The sequence below is a fragment of the Geotrypetes seraphini genome, chromosome 14, assembly GCF_902459505.1.
Source record: "Geotrypetes seraphini chromosome 14, aGeoSer1.1, whole genome shotgun sequence".
Taxonomy (NCBI): domain Eukaryota; kingdom Metazoa; phylum Chordata; class Amphibia; order Gymnophiona; family Dermophiidae; genus Geotrypetes; species Geotrypetes seraphini.
In genome coordinates, this window is record NC_047097.1 from 57,706,122 (window position 1) to 57,727,595 (window position 21,474).

A 21,474-nucleotide genomic window follows, 5' to 3' on the forward strand; every position below is an offset into this window, starting at 1 on the left:
GAAGGATTGCAAAGACCTGCAACGTGACATAAACATGCTCGAGAAATGGGCCACGACATGGCAAGAGATTTAACGTAGATAAGTGTAAGGTGAGGCATATCGGTAACAAAAATCTTATAGATGAATACAGGATGTCCGGTGCAGTACTTGGAAAGCCCCCCCCCCCCCCCCAGGAAAGAGACTTGAGAGTACTGGCAGACAAGTCAATGAAGCTGTCTGCGCAATGCGCAGCGGCAGCGAAAAGGGCGAACAGAATGCTAGGAATGATTAAGATGGGGATCACAAACAGATTGGAGAAGGTTATCATGCCGCTGTACCGGGCCATGGTACGCCCTCATCTGGAATACTGTGTCCAGCACTTTTCGCCGTACATGAAGAAGGACATAGTATTACTCGAAAGGGTCCAGAGAAGAGTGACTAAAATGGTTTAAGGGGCTGGAGGAGTTGCCGTACAGTGAAAAATTAGAGAAACTGAGCCTCTTCTCCCTTGAAAAGAGGAGACAGGGTGGACATGATCAAAACGTTCAAGATAATGAAGGGAACAGACTTAGTAGATAAAGACAGGTTGTGCACCCTCTCCAAGGGAGAGAGAACGAGAAGGCACTCTCTAAAGTTAAAAGGGGATAGATTCCGTACAAATGTAAGGAAGTTCTTCTTCACCTGGAGCGTGGTGGAAAACTGGAACGCTCTTCTGGAGGCTGTTATAGGGGAAAACACCCTCCAGGGATTCAACACAAAGTTAGACAAGTTCCTGCTGAACCAGAACGTATACAGGTAAGGTTAAACTCAGTTAGGGCACTGGTCTTTGACCTAAGGGCCCCTGCATGAGCAGACTGCTAGGCACGATGGACCACTGGTCTCATCCAACAGCAGCAATTCTTATGTTCTTATGTTTACAGTGCTGCCTCTGCTGACCAGCTGCCACTACTGCTTTGGATAAGTGAGGGAGGGAGGAAGGTGGGGTTGGCGGATCGGCAGATCAGAACTGCTTCGAGTAAGTAAGGGGGGTCTAAGAGGCCGTGCGGAGGAAAGAGCACCAAAATTGTTTGTGAGGGGAAGGTCCAGGAGATCTAACAGGGTGAAATGCAGGGGAGGGGAGATGGGTGGATGCTGGACCCATGTGTGTGTGTGTGTTGGGGGGAGGGGAGAGAAAGTGACCCAAACCAGAAAGGAGGAACAGATGCTGGGCCTACAAGTGGGGGTGGGGGGATGAGAAAGAGAGTGAGGTGGGAAGGGAGACATAACTCTCAAGCAACCAGAAACTACAGTTATCTTGCTGCATCTACCAATCCCCATGGGTGCCGGATAACTGAGTTTACTTATATATTACATTACATTACATTACATTAGGGATTTCTATTCCGCCATTACCTTGCGGTTCAAGGCGGATTACAAAAGGTTAGTGTAAGGACAGAATTACAATGAATAAAGAATTACAGAGTTACAGGATAACAGAATTATATGAATTGTAGAGAATAGCTAGAGAGGTAATATGAAGATATTGAGGGCTTTTAGTGGTCGTGTTGTTATTTCTGTTTTAGGAATTTCTTGAAAAGTGTGGTTTTTATTTCTTTTCTGAACGTCTTATAGTCTGGGGTGGTCATCAGAAGGTTGGAGATTTGGTTATCTAGTCTTGCAGCTTGTGTGGCCAGGAGGCCGTCATGTAGTTTTGTTCTTTTCACTTCTTTGGATGGGGGGGGTATGAATGGGGAGTGCGTTTTTCTGTGTCTGGTGCTGGTTGCTTGGATGAGGCGATTGTTCAGGTATGATGGACTGTCTCCGTGTAGTGTTTTAAATAATATGCAGTAAAATTTAAATTGGATTCTTTCTTGGATTGGGAGCCAGTGTGAGTTGATGTAGGCTTCAGTGATGTGGTCGTGTTTTTTCAATGAATAGACGAGTCTTAAGGCTGTATTTTGGATTGTTTGGAGTTGTCTTGTCGTATTTGCCGGACATGGGAGGAAGAGAATGTTACAGTAGTCCAGTATTCCTAGTATTAGGGATTGTACTATAAGTAGGAATTGTGTGCTTTCAAAGAATTTTCGGACTTGTCTCAGGTTTCTCATGATTGCGAATGATTTTTGAGTTGTTTTGTTTATTTGTGGCTGCATTGTGCAGCATCTGTCTATGGTCATGCCTAGTAGTTTTATGGTTGTTTGGATGGGATATTTGGTTGCGTTTATGTCAAGGATGGATGTGGTTTGGATCTTGTCGTTTTCTAGGAGGATGAATTTGGTTTTGTCTTGGTTGAGTTTAAGTTTGTGATTTCCCATCCAGGTTGTGACTGCTTCCATTGTTTGGTGAAGTTCCTCTGTCATGGTAGGTTTGGAATGATCGTATGGGATGAGGATGGTGATGTCATCCGCGTAGCTATAGGATGTTAGGCCTAGATTATTTAGATGGGTTCCTAGAGAGGCAGTGTATAGATTGAAGAGGGTGGGGGATAGTGGAGATCCTTGTGGTACGCCGCATGGGTTTGACCAGGATTCTGATTTTTCTTTGTTTGATTTTACTCTGCATAAATTTTACTCTGCATAAATAAAATATGCAAGAGATTTGCATGCACTGCCTTCATGGTATGCAAATCTACCTTGCATATTCATTGTGGATATCTTAAAAACCTGACTAGCTAGGTGTATCCCGAAGACTGGGTTGAGAATCACTGATGAAAAGTGAAATGTATCCAAAAGTGATTGTATCCAAAATACAATAGTTTATGGAAAGTGTTTAAAAATGCACCAAGGCTTCCTTTTGTGTCCCATAAAATCATTCAAAGAATCAGTGTGCTACATGACTACAGAATGCTTGATCATCAATTCAAATCTAAACACTTTCTAAATGGCACTAAAATACTAAAATCACAACTACAATGCCATTTGTTACATCAGGAAAAAAACAAATCCCAGAGAGTGCCTCCACTGCCAAAGACTTCGTTCCTTTCATCTAGCTGCCCCCTATGTCTGGAATAAACTACCTGAGTTTGTCCGTCAAGCCCCCCCCCCCCCCTTGTTTAAAAGCAGACTGAAAACCTATCTTTCTGATATAGCTTTCAATCCTTAACCCTACTCCTCTGCCCTTCAACCCAGCCAGCTGGTTAATTGTTCCCCTTAACTGTATCCATGACATCTTGTTTGTCTGTCTTGCCTGTTTAGATTGTAAGCTCTTTTGAGCAGGGACTGTTTTCTTACTCTTTGTGACTCTGTACAGCGCTGCATGCGTCTGGTAGCACTATAGAAATAATAGTAGTAGTAGTAGTAGTAGTAGTAGTAGTAGTAGTAGAGTGGGAAGAAGTGACAAAGTAAGTTGAACATTTGGTCACCTAACAAAACCAAGAGCAATATATGGAGGCCAAGATACAATGCAAGATTACCTTATTGGCTCCAAACTGGACTCTAGCTTTGCCTTTCACCAAGGTGGCATTTATCTGCATGATGACCGATTCTATCGAGTAGGCACTACTCCAGCCCTGAGGAGAGAAAGAACACAGCAGCTTGTATTCATATTGCCAGACTGACCACCGTCATCAGTTTTCATTGCCCTCTTATCAGCACACCCCATCAAAACATCTATTCTCCACGCACAAATTATTTTAAAACAAAAAAGGCAGTCTACCAGTAAGAAAGGACCTCTGCCAAACATAATTAAAATGTTTTCAAATTGGGGGATGAAAATAAATTAGAAAGGAATTCGCTGCAGGGGAATATCAAACAGAAATCTACAAGAGACAATATTTTCCAACTTATTTTACTCCAAATCTATAAAGAAAATGCATTAAAATAAAAAATACATTTTATTAATTACAATTTATCTATTGCTGTTTTGCGTTTTGTAGATCAGTAGATATAAGCACAGATGAGAATCTTCAATCCATTCTACTCACCATGATAAAAGTTCCTGAAAATCCATCTAGTGACAACTCCTCCCACTCCCTACCAATCTGCCCTATCACTATTTTCCTGCTACCTTCCCTGAGCCTCCTTTTGCTCTCTGGTTTCAACTCTCAGGTTTTTGGCCAAAATGCCAATGCCCTCATACGGGTGACTTAGGCTGTCTAATATAAAAAAGTGACTAGAAACTTCTGTCAAAACCAGAGGACTGTTACAAGTATTAAAAAAGTTCAGGTTTTCTTCTAAGCTTCTACACACAAAATCAGATAAACTACTACTAATCATTTCTATTACTAGACATTTGCTGCTCTGTACATCAAAACACAGAAGAGTCAGACCCGTAAGAACATAAGAATAGCCTTACTGGGTCAGACCAATGGTCCATCAAGCCCAGTAGCCCGTTCTCACGGTGGCCAATCCAGGTCACTAGTACCTGGCCAAAACTCAAGGAGTAGCAATATTCTATGCTACCGATACAGGGCAAGCAGTGGCTTCCCCCATGGATTTTTATTTCTCTTGTTCCTCTTCTATGAAACATTTTCCTCTGTAATTTCTCTACCTGAACACAGTGTATTGATGTACCTTCTTGTCCAGTTTGCCTGTCTTGACTAGATTGTAAGCTCTTTTGAGTAGGATCGCTCCATGGTGCAACCTCATTTGGAGTATTGCGTTCAATTCTGGTTTCCTTATCTCAAGAAAGATATAGTAGCGCTAGAAAAGGTTCAAAGAAGAGCGACCAAGATGGTAAAAGGGATGGAACTCCTCTCGTATGAGGAAAGACTAAAACGGTTAGGGCTCTTCAGCTTGGAAAAGAGACGGCTGAGAAGAGATATGATTGAAGTCTATAAAATCCTGAGTGGAGTAGAATGGGTACAAGTGGATCGATTTTTCACGCCATCAAAAATTACAAAGACTAGGGGATACTTGAAATTACAGGGAAATACTTTTAAAACCAATAGGAGGAAAAAATTTTCACTCGGAGAATAGTGAAGCTCTGGAATGCATTGCCAGGGGTTGTGGTATGAACAGATGGTGTAGCTGGTTTTAAAGGTTTGGACAAGTTTCTGGAGGAAAGTTCATAGTCTGTTATTGAGAAAGACATGGGGCAAGCCACTGCTTGCCCTGGATCGGTAGCATGGAATAATATTGCTTCTCCTTGGGTTTTGGCCAGGTACTAGTGAACCTGGATTGGCCACCGTGAGAACGGGCTACTGGGCTTGATGGACCATTGGTCTGACCCAGTAAGGCTATTCTTACCTTCTTATGGTCAGGTAAACCCTAAAGGAAGGCACCTCTCTTCACACATGATGGAAGAACCATGACAAACCTGACTTGTCTGCTCCACAGACAAAGAATTACTGAGGGACTGCTGCTCAAGCATCGGGTAGGAAAGCACCCACATATGTGCAGTATGGTACAGCTAAAAGTTTCTACATATTTTTTATTTTAAAAATTTATATACTTGCTAGAACTAAGCGGTTTCCAAGAAACATACATATCATTGAAACAGATACCATTACATAAAACAAGGATATCCTCTTTATGCTAAGCACAGCGCTGGGCTCCATCAACGATGTTACCTAGCTGTGAGAACCGAGGCCTACTTGTCCTCAGAGAATCCTTCTGTTGGTTTACTTTGTAAAAAAAAAACAAAAAACATTTTAACATTTGCAAAATTAAACTGTACCTGTTTTGTAAGGAGTTCCATACACAGTGCACCTCCACCTAGAACATATCTAAAATACAACATTTTATCAGCATTTCCAGTATAACCTTTTTAAGCAGCAACATAAAACAATGAAAGGCATTAATTCAAAAGTCATGAAAATAACCCCCCCTCCCTTTTACAAAACGGCAAATGTGTTTTTTTAGTGCCGGCTGGTGCACTGAATGCTCCGTGTTGCTCCCAATACTCATAGAACACTATGAGTGTCGGGAGCAGCTCAGAGCATTCAGCGTGCCAGCTAGTTCTAAAAACCACTTTCGCAGTTTTGTAAAAGGGAGGTGGGGTAAATGTGTTAACCCATCCTCTTTGAAGATTGTCTATCCCCTTCAGTAATGAACCTTACTCCTAAGCCAGGGGATGTGGAATATGACCTCTGAGAGAGAAAATTTGTACTTCTATCCAATTCCACAAGGTGTTTCTCTTCATAAATGAGCTTGGAAGCTGGCTAGGAAACGAAAAATCTGTCTAACTCCAGCCCATTCCCTTCACCTCATACTGACTACAGTACAAGTGAAGGCATACTTTCCTGACAAGCCTCACATCTGTTCATTCATCCACTTTCTATCAGTGAAATAAAGTGGTCTCACGTGGAAATGACGGCAACCATTCAAGCAGCGGCGCGGGGCCTGGCTGGATGCGGAAAAGATGGCTCCTGCAATGCACCGCTGGCTGCGACATTGGAGGAGGCAGCTGACAGCCGTCCAGCGAGGAAGCTATTTTCAAAGGTATGGGGGGGATGATTTACAGGGGAGGATGTCATTAGATAGGCCACCCATATAAGGAAGCCACACCCAGTACTCATGTTAGTAAAATCTATGTATAGGCCGTGGCCTATACATGGGGAAATACAGTATAGCCCTGAAAAGAATCAGTTATATGAGTTTTGTATATACATTAAACATTATAGAATGTAGTCAAAATTTGGAATTACATGCATTTTTGTAAGAAACTGAAGATTTATTTGTTGGGAAAATTATTTGTATGTTAAAGAAATATGATGTTTGTATTTTATTGTAGATCCTAGTAATAGCTAACTTTTTTATTGTGATACATGTAGAAGGGTACAGAAATCTTGACAAGTGGGTTATGTATCCCCATCTGCAACTTTGTGTAGAAAGAGTTAAAAATTTCTTCAGCTCCATCGCTTGCTCTGGGCTGCACTCCAGCTCCTCCTCAGTTCATACCAAAGGAGAAATAAATAGGAGGGGTACGGGGAATTCTCCACAACATAGCCAATTCTGTTCTGCTCTTTAAATAGTACTGCGAATCAAATCAACATCAATATAAAACAGTGTACAAACATGCTATAAAACATGCGAGACAAAAGAAATAAAACAAAAACCAAACCTAAGGTGGAACTCATAACTACCTACCTGAGTAATGGAGATTCCAGAGGTACTCCTATGTCTGTACAATTGAGAAGTTACAATGCTCTTCAAATAATTCAACAAATCAAATCAATAAAAGTTTATCCTTCAAGAAATAATTTGAATTTAACAATTTTTAAATGGATCCTCAGATGGCTGTTTTGAGAAACAAAGTTTATATTCATATTCTCACAGCCAAATTCTTCAATTCAATTTTTCAATTCATTATTTCTATATATATTCAATTTTAATTTCATATTGAACTAAATGTTCAATGAAAATTACTTATCTGCTTATTGAAAGTGTTGTAAGGAGTGCCCCTCCGAGATATGACCACGTTTAAATATTCCTTCCTCAGGGTCAGGGTTCCTCACTATGCTTGAATCTATAAACAAAGGATCTGTTTTTTTGTTTGTTTTTAAAATTTTTCATAGTTCTATAAATTCAAGAGAACCATAGCAAACCAATTTGTAAAAATTATCCCACTCTTTTACTAAGGTGCGCTATCCGATTTAGCACGCATCCATGGAATATAATGGACACGTTAGCACGCCCTAAATCAGCTAGTGTGCCTTAGTAAAAGGACCCCTATATTAACTTTTACCCTAGATTTTTTGCTCTGCCTTTCTTTTCTGTGCTTTGCCGTGTTCTTCATCTAACAATAACTTAAGTGTCCGACATTAGTTCTTCTCTGGATTTTTAAGTAACGTCAAAATAATGTGGTTCAGATTAGTTAAATGACCCTCTAAACAACTGACATCCAATCTATTTCCTCATTAAGACTGCCCAGGGCTAAAATGTTTAACGAAAAATCCTTCTGACAAGGTAGAAATCCAAACTTTGGATGCATACACTTGTCAGACAGAAAGCAGGCTAAATAGAAATCTGACAGGGTGGGCCATCAAGACTCCTGTACCCTTCTACCACAAAGAAGATTCTTCTGTTGGTATGGGCTCTACTGCCTTCTCACTGTTGCTCGCACTTTGATCACTTTCTCCAGCCAGCCAACTGGGGAGTCCAGCAGTCTGAGCATATCTGCGCCCAAATCTCCCAGAAAGCCGTCAACCTCCCACCTATCAATGGAGATGTGGCTACAGACCTAATGACACTGAGCCTTTTGAGGACTAAATCCAACCTGTAATCCTTCACATCCTTTAATATCACTCTCCTCTGCTGAAAGTCAGGAGCCATTAGATATATTTTTTGCCATGGTCTTGGCAACCTGAAAGGGCCACTCCAGGGCCTCCCAATGCTTCAGCAGCATTGTGGTAATATAAGAATGCAAAGGGAAGAATGTGGTCAGATTCTTAAAACTGCTCATGATCCTCCAGGGTTTGCAGAGGTTCTAGCTTTAGTTCCCACAACAATTCTGTAATATCTCCAACAAATCTGCTATTTAAACAGGCGGTGCACCATTGGGTCCTCCCCCTGATCCAGGGCTGCCACGGTCTCTGATGCCTTCCACCTGAGACTCTGAATCCTCCAACACTGAAGATACATTTTAGGGGATCAAAGGAATCTAATACAAGCCTCAATCTTCCCAATCCTTTTCAACTGGACCTCTGGATTGTGCGCATGACACTTCGAAGGGGGAATTATGCTCTTTGAGGGTACAACCTTCTTTGTAAACCCTGGCATGTTCTCGGACAGTACTAACAGGAACCCTATAATTTAGACAGGCTTAAAACATCAGACTTAATCCCTGCCCAGGGTGCCCCAAGGACTCTTGCCAGGATTATCTTCACTTTTTCAAGGGCTCAGGGATGTTCGCGCAATAATGCTTTGCCACAGATGCTGAGTCACTATTTCCAGGTTCTGGGAGGGATTTTTGACCCACAGACAGAGCCACCTACGAATTCAGGGCCCTGGAGGGATCAGAGGGGGCTATGCCCATGGCTCCTGCCTCCCCCCCCCATGTGCTTCAAGGCACGTGGCACATGGACACTCCTCTTTCAGCCATCCAGTGCAAATCTGACATGATACAGGAGTAGAACATGACTCCATATGTATCAATTCTGACCCAAATCAAAGTGTTTTTGAGGCAGATTAAGCTGGATTGAAAAATCCAAGATGGTCACCACAGCAGTAGTCTAGCACCAAAAATGGGTCAGAAGAGCAAAATTGGGGTTCAAAAAATTCAGGGAACCCTAAAGGAAGCCCCAACAACTCTCAAAAATGCATATTAAAACCATCCCCAATGTCTCTCATAGGCTACAATAGCCTGTACTCAGTTACTCCTGGTGCTGGAACTAGGACTGCTTTAGCTGGAACTCCAGAGAAGACTTCTACCTCAAACAAGCGTGTAAGTGGCTCCAAAAGCTTGTATCTTCAGGCTGCCAGTCAAACCAATAAATGTGACAAACCTCAAACTCCCTTAGCTCCACGTGAGTCAGTGGGGGGAAGGAAATGTAGCTGGCACCCAATAAAGCCCTCAGAACCAGCATGAGAGCACAGAGCCTGCGCTCAAGTTCTGGATAACCATGAGCGAGCTTGGCTACAAAGGGAACAGTCCCCGAGCCTCCAAACTGTTTGTGCAGGCTGGCTAGACAGGTTTCCCTAAGGTATGCCCTGCTAGCTATAGACTCAATCCAGAGAGTCTGTGTCTTCTTGCAATCAATCAGAGCTGTCCCGGGAGAATTGGGAACCTCTGCAGCACCAAAAGCCTCATAATCCAGATAAAATACCCAAAAATAATAAAAATGATCTGAGCAGATCAGAAAACCACCCTTCAGCTTGATGTAGAAGGAACAACTGAGGAGCTGAAGTGCAGCCCAGAGCAGGAGGTGAAGCCGAAGAAAATTTAACTCCTTCTACACAAACTCGCAGGTGATAATACATAACTCACTTGTCAAGACTTTTGTACCTTTTGCACCAGAATTGGTCTATTGTGAAATAAAAGAAAAAAACATTGTATTGCATTCTTGTAAAACCAGGAACCTAAATTAATATCAGCTAAAGAAAGCATACACATCAAATCGCAGACTTCAAAAACCTACCCTCCTGAAAGGACAGGGGATACCACTCGAACAAATGGAGGATCGAAAGGGAAGTTATCCTGGAAGAAGAGTTAAAAACTACTTCACAATATAAATTCACAAGCAAAACATCATGTATCATAAAAAACACATCTTCATAAAATGCTCCATTCCCAAAATTTCTCTCCACCTGTGATTAGTTAACATACACCCAGGCTTGTTAAATTAATGCCTCATGCAGTTTAGTTTAAAAGAAAGATACATACAGCTGCCATTGCTAAAGCTTTCAGGAAAAAGTATTTGGTCTTACTAATGGACTCGCAGAGATTCACTCTTAGGTTGGCTTCTGATGAAATAATGGAACATGAGACTCCTTAGAGAAGAAAATAACAACAAAAAAACAGAAGGTTCTGCTTGCCAAGACCCTTCTGTTGAGATGTTTAGATATTATCCCAGGACAAGCAGGTAGCATATTTTCACATGTCGGTGATGTCATCCATGGAGGCCGGTACGGACAGTGTCAAAGTGTACTGTCACTTTAAGCTTCAGAAAGGTTTAAGACTGCCTGCACCGCGCATGCGCAAGTGCCTTCCCGCCTGATGCCGGCTCACAAGGTCATCAGTTTTTCATTTTCTGTGGAGTGAAGATGATATATCCAGACTTTGCCTTCCCGCTTCATTTTTTCCATTATTTCCCTCAATTTTTCTTCTTAGTTGGTTTTTCTTTTAAATCCTTTCAATTTTTTATAAAAAAAAAAAATTCTTAATTTTCACTTTTGGGGCCTGTGGATGTTTTTGGAAGCCTTTATCCCCAGGCTTTAAAAAAGGAAGAAAAATAAATACATATCCAAATATTTTATTTTTTGTTACTGCATTTTATTTCTACAAGAAGATATTAGACCTGGGGGGTCAGGCACCCAGCAACTTGGACTTTTCTGTGGTACCAAGTCCTAGCAATACTGTTGAATCGATCATTGATCTTCAACATCAATAATCAGCGTCACAGGCATATCTCGCATTGAGTCTCTTGATGCATGCCTCTCCTTGACACCATCAATGAAGGCTGTCATTTCTGAAGCGTGCCTCTTCTTGGGGTTACCAATGCCTCAACACCCTGCTGCATCTATGGTACCAGCTGACTAGCATACAGTACCGGTGCGCCTCCTTTCACGGATTGATCTTCTGGGTGGTATCGATTCCCTTCAGTACTGGTGAGCATTGACAGTTTCATCGACATCTCCAGCGTAATGGGCATTTTCAGCATCGAGTCTCTTGATGCACACCCATCATCAACGCCATTGTTCATCGATGCAGGCTGTCAGTCCTGAAGCACACTTCCCTTGGGGTTCCTCACACTTCAACACCCTATGGCACATACAGTACCAGCTTTATAGCCCTTGGTAGTGGTGCAATTTCCCACCGTATATAGGGGAACTTCACAGTGCGATCACAATGAATTTTGCCTTGATGCGTCCTTTTTTCTCTCCCTGGTACCGATACAGTTCACTTAACATCAGAATCTCCTGGTACTGATCCTTCCCTGCTTTGTATTATTTGCCTACATCAAGGCTTGTTACCGATGCTACATTCTACCACTGCTGCTCCTGTAACTTCAGTTCAAAGACCGGTACCAGTGCTTCCCCTGTCTCCCTCAGTACCGCCCTAACCTCAGAATGTGGTCATTAGCCTATATACAGGTTCCTCCATTCCATAGCTCATCAATCCATGTTGATTTCAACAACTCTGCGAGGTAGTTTCACTGTCTTGGTCTGGACCATCAAGTACTCTGAATACAATCTTGTCCTGGACTTGACAAGCCTCAATGGTTACATCAGTCTTTGCTGGTTAAATCTACTCATGAAAGTCCTTCATGAAAATGCCACTACACCATTAAGAGATCACAGCCTTGCTATGGATAAGTTTAGATACCGTTTTTACTAAACCTCTATGCGAAACAACAGAGTTCTCATTTTACCTTCTACATGTCCTTTTATCTCGAACAGCTCAGACAGAAGTTGGCCGATTTTGAGCAGTATATTCCATTTGGCTGTCTACCAGAATTTTCAGACTCGGAAAGATCCATTATGGTTATAGAGTCTTCTAAAGTTGGATCGCTTCTTCTGCTTATCGTGAATAAGCCTGCACATAAGGGAGTGTTCCTTTATGGGTGTATAGCCTACTAATCGTGGAAAAACCTCTGCTGCTTCTCTCTCTTTCACTACACTTCCAACAGGAATCCATCAGATGTGTAAAACTTGTTAAAAATAGATCGCCTATTCTATACATCAAGCTTCTGTTAAGCTTGGATCTCCTAGTCTTTTTTTGTAGCACTTTTGGACATCATTTGACTCTGTCTCTGTTGACATCACTACTTTTTTATCAACGGACTCCGCTCTGGGTGTACAGCCTAAAGTGGATTATTATATATATTTTTTTGCAATTCGCCTCTGCTAGAACAGCTTGCACAATAAATTTATCCATACTACTACTTGTATACTTCTGCAAGAATGGCTTTCGATGCCTTTATGTCACATCTGGAGCATTGCCTTGACTAAGACAGACTAAGACAGACTTTATTATTCAGAATAATTTACTACATAACCGTAATCTAAATACATTGCGCCTAAAGCAGAACTCCTTGAGGCATTAGATTTTGATGAACCTCCTTGAGAATTTCTTAAATCTTCACAATCTGTTCAAAGATGCTATGTTGCAGAGCTGGGAGACTCCTCTCTCTGTCGCTACAACTTCATGGGTGACTCACTCTCTCTACAGCATTCCACTATCATTGTATCATCAATGTTATTATCCTTGTCAAGTAGACCAACGGGATATTCACCATACTTTATGCAGATCTCTATACTTCCCTCAAAATATCTGACCTGCTTGAACAAAAAAAAAAAAAAAAAAAAAAGGAGAACCCCCCCCCCCCAATTCTTTCGTTATTCTAAAGATCTTGGAGGACTGGGAGTGGCTGTAGGGGAGGAGGCGGCCACTACCACATCCTATTAAGGATGATCCTATGCGTTACAGACTTTCCTGGAATTCATATATGGTCTAGACCTTTTTATGAGCCTCTGTTTATCCATTGTAGTTACTTGCACCTCCTATTGGCAGTGTGTCTTAATGCTCTTTTCCCAGTTTCTTCATTCCTATCCTATATTTCTATCTAGAATGCCTACTCCATTATTTCCAGTTGAGCCCTTCCTCTTTTACAAGAGTTTCTCTCTCTCTCTCATATATGCCTCTACTTAATGGCTCCAACATTTTCCAACTTTTTTTTACTACTTTCTGTGTTTAAAAAAAAACAAATCAGGGGGAGGCTCACTAGTGGAGCTGCTGCCCCTGCCCACTGTTGCTCCTTGTGATCCTGCGTAACTCACTTCACACAAATGGTGCAGGATGCCTTCAAAGGTACCTTTTGCTTTATTCTCTTAATGTCAGTCCAGCTTTTTACACTGCATTCCAGACCCCTGGATTACTTTTGCCTATGGCGCTCCATTCTCTGCTTCTTTGATACTCTAGGGCAGTGGTCTCAAACTCAAACCCTTTGCAGGACCACATTTTGGATTTGTAGGTACTTGGAGGGCCTCAGAAAAAATAGTTAATGTCTTATTAAAGAAATGACAATTTTGCATGAGGTAAAATTCTTTATAGTTTATAAATCTTTCCTTTTGGCTAAGTCTTAATAATAATATTGTAATTTATAGCTAAAGAGCCATATGATCAAGAAACTGTTTTATTTTACTTTTGAGATTATAGTAAACATACTGAGGGCCACAAAATAGTACCTGGCGGGCCACATGTAGCTCCCGGGCCGCAAGTTTGAGACCACTGCTCTAGGGTGATGGAGTTTCTCCCCACCATGACTCTTTGTGCTCTGACTACTTCTCCCAATCTACGTATGTCCTCCTTCATACTTACAACCTGCCATACATTCTGCTCTTTCTACACATTTCTTTATCAAATCTCCAACGACTGCTATGTTGGATTTAATTTCCATGGTGCTGTTTTTTTCTATTTCTTCAAACAAAATGCTTTCATTCCTCATTCCACTTTTTTCCAGCTGCGCTAATGGACTTCCTGTTCCACCACTACCATTTCTATTTTCTACTTTGAGATACACCCACATTCTCACTTCACCAAAGCATTAGTTCAGCATTGGATTTAACCTTCAATGGCGATGTGCTCACACATTGGTTTGATCCCCTGGTAGCCTTTTACATTTTCCTTCTGACTGTAAGGATATTCTGCCTTTTCTTTTTCTTCATAGCTTTGATTTCCTCTCTCGCTTCTACACAACCACTTGTGAAGCACCTCTAATGTGTGAGCATGTGATGACAGTATGGTACACTGGTTGGAACTCCAGTCTCAGCACCTTGGATTCTGAGTTCAAGCCTGTGCTTCCCCTGTGACTATGCATAAGTCACTTAGGGCTTCTTGTGCCTCTTCCCATTTCTGAAGCTTCGCTTAGACATACAGTTCTGGTATTGGAACCAAACAACCAAGGTTAAGTTCCAGATCACTTCTGGTGCATACTTATATATGATACATATTTTCCCATCCCAAAGGCTTTGCCTTTCCTGTCTAATTCTTTTCTCATAACTATTTTTCCCAGCTATCCAGTCACTCCAGAATTCACTCTCACTTCCATGAAACTACATTTCTTTCTGGATATATCCTTACCACTTCAACTTCTGTTTCTTTTCAACTGGATCCCCTTTTGTTTTCTTTCCAGCATATATCGTGAGAGCAAATGCTTCTCCTCTATTTTCCTGCTTTGGCTCTCTTCTCATTACAAGACATGCCAGAGCTCTCACACAGCCCCTGGCAGAACTGTACTTATATGACTTAATCCTCAGTCAACTATTGTTTAAGTTCTATTCTACCCTCCACAGTACGGAATTTCTCTCTTTTCTATGCTTTTGTTCCCTGTCTCATCTTTCAATATTAGTCTATTCAACGGGAAGCAACCTTTCATTTTCTGTCTTCTCAACTTGGGAAATGAATTGCTTTGTGGGATTCTTCATATGGCACTCCTATATGTGCCATTTTATGTTCCCCTTTCTACTTTTTTTCCTCGAGTCCTTGTAGTGTCTCCCTCGCTTATAGAAACATGATAGCAGATAAAGGGCAAATGGCCCATCCAGTCTGCCCTTCCACAGTAGCCATTATCTCTTCCTCTCTCTAAGAGATCCCACGTGACTATCCTAGGCTTTCTTGAAATCAGACACAGTCTCCATCTCCACCACCTCTACCAGGAGACTGTTCCACTCATCTACCACCCTTTTTCTGTAAAAAAAGTATTTCCTTAGATTACTTCTGAGCCTCTTAACGTCATCCTATGCCCTCTCATTTCAGAGCTTTCAAATGAAAGAAACTCAACTCATATGCATTTACATCATGTCGGTATTTAAACGTCTATCATATCTTCCCTCTCCCGTCTTTCCTCCAAAGTATACAAATTGAGATCTTTAAGTCGCCATATGCCTTATGATGAAGACCATACACCAGTTTAGTAGCCTTCCTCTGGACCAACTCCATCCTTTTTATATCTTTTTAAAGGTGCAGCCTCCAAACTCGCCTGCGGTTCTGAGGTCGTATCCTTCTTTAGAGCCTCCCTGCTCATTGCTTACATTGTTGCCCTTTCCTCTTTCTAAAGACAGTTGCATGACTCTGATTATTCTAGTTTCTTTTCTTTCCCTTGCTCCACCTGCTCGAATCGGAAAATATATCTACTTTTTGGGCAGAGACCTACATATTTGTATTTTATTTAGAGGCCAACTCTCCCTCCATCCCATTTTATAAGCTAGGAAGTCCCACATATGAGAATATGCTGCCTGCTTGTCCTGGAACAGATGTTATGTGGGGGCAGCAGGCAGATATTCTCACATCCCATCCATCTCCCCTGGATGGCTTCTTCACTTGGACATAGAACCAACGACCTTGCGAGTTGGCATTGGGCGGGAAGGCACTCGTGCATGCACGGTGCGGGCAATCTTAAAGCTTTCTAAAGCTTAAAGTAACAGTACACTTTGACACTGTCTGTATCAGGCTCAGTGGATGACATCACCGACATGTGAGAATATATGCCTGTTGTCCCCGAATTAGAATTAACACCTGTTAAGGTAAGTAACTGTGCTATCAGTGCAAGAAACAGCAGTCTTATAGAAGGGCCATTGTAAAACAACCAAAGGCAAATATTACAGCCCTACTTGGAAATATAGTGTGAGAGGACTGAGCAACTGTCAAAGACATGGTAAAATCTGTCATGAAAAAAAAAGCCATAAACATCTGAAGAAAGGACTTATACGATCCTGAAATGATTACTTTCTGGTGTTTTACTGGTCCAAGCTATGATGACAGAACTTCAAAAACACACACATTTTTGGCCAAGAATAGTAAAGTTAAGTAGAATTCTGTGCATATAAGCAGATTCTTTGCAGGCTACACATTTTATTCTATCAATTCAATTTTATATGAATATACAAGATCATATAACTCCCATCTTCAGAGGCCAGCATGGGCAACAATCAATGATAACAAATATCTAATAAAATAAGGAGCAGAAAAAACTTGGCCTCATATTTCTAAGCCAAAGGTGAGTAAACTTTGGATTGTGGGACTCTTAATTGGCCCTCTCATTCCTAAAGTCTTTAAATAAATAAGGTTACATGCCCACTGGCCATACTAGCTGTCCCTTTTAAATCAAAGGTCTTATGCCATTGGCCTCTGATGACACGATTGGGAAAAAAAATTGTGGTGCTACTGCATCCTTTGGATCACAAAAGCCAGCCACAGCCCTGCAACAGACAGAAGAGATGGAGCCAGCTTCTGCCACATGACAGGAGGAAAGAAGGAGCCTGCAGTCATAGCATGGCAGAAGAGCTAGTCAGCCACTATCATATTGTATCATAGGCAGGCAGAAGGGGGAAGCTAGCTGCAGCCCTGAGGCAGGGAAAGTAGGAGAAAGATATGCTGCTCCACAGGACAATAGTAAGTAGCTGTTTGGGCTGGAAGGAAGACAAGGTACATATATTGCAATATGGTGGGACCACTAAGAATACCGGATCAGATTATATAATAGAAGTTTCTACAGTTCTGTTGTGTATAAACAAGAACTATGAAAACTTAAGAGAACATACATACTATAATGTACTCCTGGGATTACAAGTTGTTGTTTTTTTATGGAAAGTAACAGTGACCTGAGTGAGAGGAATCCCTGCTCCTGGACTGGAGGGCAGGCCATGATTCAGCCAAGAGCCACTCTGTGTAAAAGGTTTGCCCATCTCTCAGCTAAGCCAATTTTCAGTGGGCACAAAAACCTAGAACAGTCCTTTATTGATAAATCACTGCTCCAGTAAACACACCCCATAAAACTTACAAGGGGCGTTCAATAATTCAAAAATGAAACAAGTCTGTGAATGTTGTGACATGTCTCAAGGTTACTCATGCACAGTTGTAGCTCAGTGCGAGTCTAACATTCCAAGAGACAGGATGTCAGTAGAGTCCTCATGTGAATCAAGAAAGAAATTGCTAAATTTGGAGCACTGTTCAGTGAAACTTCTCTCAAAAAAGAAGGGAAAAATCCAAAGGGGATCCATGAATGCATCATTGTAGTTTATGGTGAGTCTGTCCCATCATCCTACAAAGTAAAATTTTGGAGCAAGAAGTTTAAATGGGGTAGAGAGTCCATTAAAGATGACTCTCACACTGGACGGCCTGTGGAAACAACTTCCACAGTCAAGGATTTTATTTTGTCAGACGAATTAAAGTTTCCCGAATAGCTGAAAAAAATGGGTATCTTGGCAGGTACAGTTTGGAAAATAATTCATCAAAAGTTGGACATATCCAAGGTTAGTGCAAGATGAGTTCCAAGAATGCCGACACCATGAAAGAAGGCATCAAGGCTCCAGTGCTGTCAGGAGAACTTGGAGATGTTCTGTGATGACCAACTGAATTTTTTTCATCATTTGGTGACTGGAGATGAGACTTGGGTCTATCATAGAGATCCTGAGTCCAAAATGGAGTCAATGCAGTGGAAGCACAAGTCATCCCCCACCCAAAAAAGTTCAGGACAGAAAAATCTGCAGACAAAGTCCCCGAGAACGTGGGTTTCAGCAGCTGAATCATCCACCCTATAGTCCTGACCTGGCTCCCTCGGATTATTTCCTGTTCTGAGTTTTGAAGAAATCTCTCTGTAGACAACAGTTTTCAAGAGATGAAGACATCAAGGAAGCTGTGGCGTCCTAGTTTGAAGGTCAAACAGAAGAATTCCTTTCAAAGGGGTTAAAGTCATTGCAGGAAGACTATATTAAAAAATAAAACAAATTTTTTTGAAAACTATTTTCTTTCCTACTGAGGTAGATAAATTATTGAACGCCCCTCACTACAAGTACTTACCGTAGATAAAGTCACAGCCAGTCAGAAAGCTTAATAGCCTGGATTGCTCTTTCACATTACCCATATCTTCAAACTATGTAAGTTTTTAAATGATTATGTTTGTTAACTTGAAATCATATGGATTGTTTTGGGATGGTTTTAGTTTTATACTTTGGATTGATGTGGGATTTTACTATGATTTTTCAGTTATATTGTTAAAACAGTTTTAAAATTTTATTGATTGTAAAGATTTAAAATTACTGGAATCCAATTTGCAATAATCTATCTAAAAGGTGAAACTCAAGTCTCAAATTAATTTCAGTATTAATACTAATAATAAGAGTACTGTGGGATTTTTTTTCCATTTAATCGCTATAGGAGACATGTTCGGCACACATGTGCCCAAACGTTTAGGTTCATGCCAGAAAACAAAGTACACACTTTCCCTTACCTTAAAAGAGAAATTGAGCAAAATATATTCTATGCCTTCTTTTTCTTTTAGAACCAGAAGGTCACTGTGTAATGGACTATCAGGATCGACCCTATGAATTACAGAAACAATCAGAATGAGGCATTGAGTGAAGAGTGATAAAACCATTTAAATCTACAGACTCACAATATGTAACAGTAAAGAGATTAAAACTTTTAAAAGTTCATTGACAAAAGCTTACAGGGAAAGAACCCAAAACAATGAAACCAAGAAACCTTAATATCCTCAGAACATGCAAATTATACACTCTAGCTATACAAAGCAATTTGACTTAACTTAACGCCCTCCCTCCCACCCTAAATCCATACCAGTATTAGGTATCAATTGGGATCCAAACAGATGCAAGAGATCACAACTTCAGAGCCTACATTTATTTCAATCCCTATGATGCTTATCAACCACCAGATCTTTCCTGTAATGCTTCTAAGAGACAGTACAAAGTACAATAGCCTGATTTCTACAACTGTCTTGTGTTGGCCCAGCAGTTTCCTTCCACTCCTTTGGGCTTCCTGCAACCTGCCTAAACAAGGGTTATTGAGCAATGATTTTCCCATTTGCAGCCACCTCAGTTTTTCATATTTTTATCCATTCCTTCCCTTTTCAATCTAGTCATTGACATGGCACCCCTTACTAAGCTCTATGGAAGCCCCCAAAAGGTTTGGCACTCTTTTCACACATGTGCCCCACAGTTATCAGTATTATGTCATGACAGGAGCCCTCTCTCCTATCCCTTCTCTGCTGACCAAGGACCAGAAATCAAATCCAGTAAATAACCCCAGGTCTTGGGATTTTACTATGCAACCAATGGCCTGTCGGGCCATCCTCTAAAACATATAAGGTGAGTCTAGAGTTGTGAAGCATTTACACACATAAAGGCATAAGTACATGCCAAATTAAGGAATCACTGCTTTGATGTACTTCTTTCCGAGGATCATTCTTCTTAATTGAATTCATTTTTTTTTTTACTGAGTTTGTATTTGAGTATGTTTTTATTTGAATTTGTAATTTTTGTAGGTCTCGTTTAATTTGTAATCCGCCTAGTTGATAGGCGGAATAGAAAATTTTAAAATAAATAAATAAATTACACCTGTAAACATAGGTAGCAATTCCCCCTAATTCTATATATGATGTATACAACTGTACATGAAAAAGTGCACACACTTTATAGAATATCTTCTTTGTGCGTACATTAACTGTTTGATTGGATCTAAATTGGCATTTAAGTGCAACTAATCATCAATAATTGGTGTGATCTATAACTAATCCTTAATATCAGGTACATTGCGACAGGGACCATGCACAGTGCAGCGATGATCATGACTCATGTTGTCTTACAAGCCCCTAGTCACTCCACCGAGTGTAGGTCTAAGCCAGGGATAGAGAACTCCGGTCCTCGAGAGCCGTATTCCAGTCGGGTTTTCAGGATTTCCCCAGTGAATATGCATGAGATCTATTTGCAAGCACTGCTATTCATTGAGGAAATCCTGAAAACCCGACTGGAATACAGCTCTCGAGGAACGGAGTTCCCTACCCCTGGTCTAAGCTACAGGTGCCCCAGAAGAGAAAGACACAACTTCCCAAAGCTCAGAGATTATTACTGTGCCTTTAAAGAAGCACCAGTTTAGAACCCAGGTTGAGGAGTGATGGCCCCTTTAAGAGATTGCTTGAGGCTGCTAAGGGAGTAGGGCAAGGTAATGCAGAGCCCTTTATTCCAGGAAGCTCCCCATGTGAGGGGGGAGGAATGAGAAGGAGCTCGAGAAAAGCCAGCACCACTCCAGTGACTGAAGATGATGGATGAATTAAGCTCAGAGGAAGGGTTACTGCCCAGACCTAGCCATGCAGTGGGAAAATTATTTTTGCCCAGAACATCAAGAAGGAGAGAACATGTACCTGTGACCACAGAAGGTTAGAGTGTTTGGACTTTAAGTTTGTGCAGTAGTGTTTGTTTTTCTGTTGCACGAAGGAGATCTTTTTTGTGTGCTTTTGCCAGAATTGCTGGGGTGGAGCACTTAAAACTGAACTGAAACCTTGGGGGAATTAACGTTTTTGCCTGAAGAAGAATATTGTGTTTTGTTTTTCTCCCAAAACCTTGTTTTTCCTTGCCACACTACTCCAAGCCATTAGAGTCACTGTGATAAAGGTTGATTACTAATGTCTGATGCTAAGGGAATGTAACATTACTGTTTGCATAATTATGTGCTTTACAGATTGGCCGCAAGGAATTTAACGGAAGGGAGTTTTGCTCTTGCTGTCCTGGCTGTCTGGTAACTGAGGCTGGTTATCAGCAGCAGCAAAAGCATTCAAATCGCGCAAACCCCCTCACTCCATCATCCTCTTCTCAAAAATATCAAACAAAATGGCCGGGTGGAGTCTGTGCCGGTCTGGAGGGACTAAAAGAAAGAAAATTAACAGGTAAGGACCTAATTTCTCCTTCTTTAGCGTCCTTCCAGACTGGCACAGAAACGGATAGGACTTACCAAAGCAGTACCCAGCCTGAAACTCCACTCACCGGGACCCAGCGCATGACGACTAAGAAAATCCGCCTGGACATTGTCCAGTAATGCAGTAAGCCGAGACGTCCCAAAGATGAGCCTCTGTACATTCCATAAACAGAGAGGTTTCCAGTGCCACCAGATGACTCTTGGTGC

General features: G+C 41.3%; 1 protein-coding gene across 2 annotated transcripts in view; it reads right to left on the reverse strand.

Moving 5' to 3' along the window:
* UBE2Q2 (ubiquitin conjugating enzyme E2 Q2) overlaps positions 1–21,474 on the reverse strand; it is an 86,196-nt gene that overhangs the window by 10,205 nt on the left and 54,517 nt on the right. Inside the window, exons 8-11 of one of the 2 annotated variants that reach the window (XM_033921054.1) lie at positions 18,788–18,878; positions 9,977–10,035; positions 5,575–5,623; positions 3,371–3,466 (exon numbers count right to left, since the gene is read on the reverse strand). In XM_033921054.1, the coding sequence (XP_033776945.1) occupies positions 3,371–3,466; positions 5,575–5,623; positions 9,977–10,035; positions 18,788–18,878 (295 nt within the window). Of the gene's footprint in view, positions 1–3,370; positions 3,467–5,574; positions 5,624–5,821; positions 7,366–9,976; positions 10,036–18,787; positions 18,879–21,474 lie in introns of those variants that run through there. The other variant, XM_033921055.1, reaches the window with a different exon arrangement.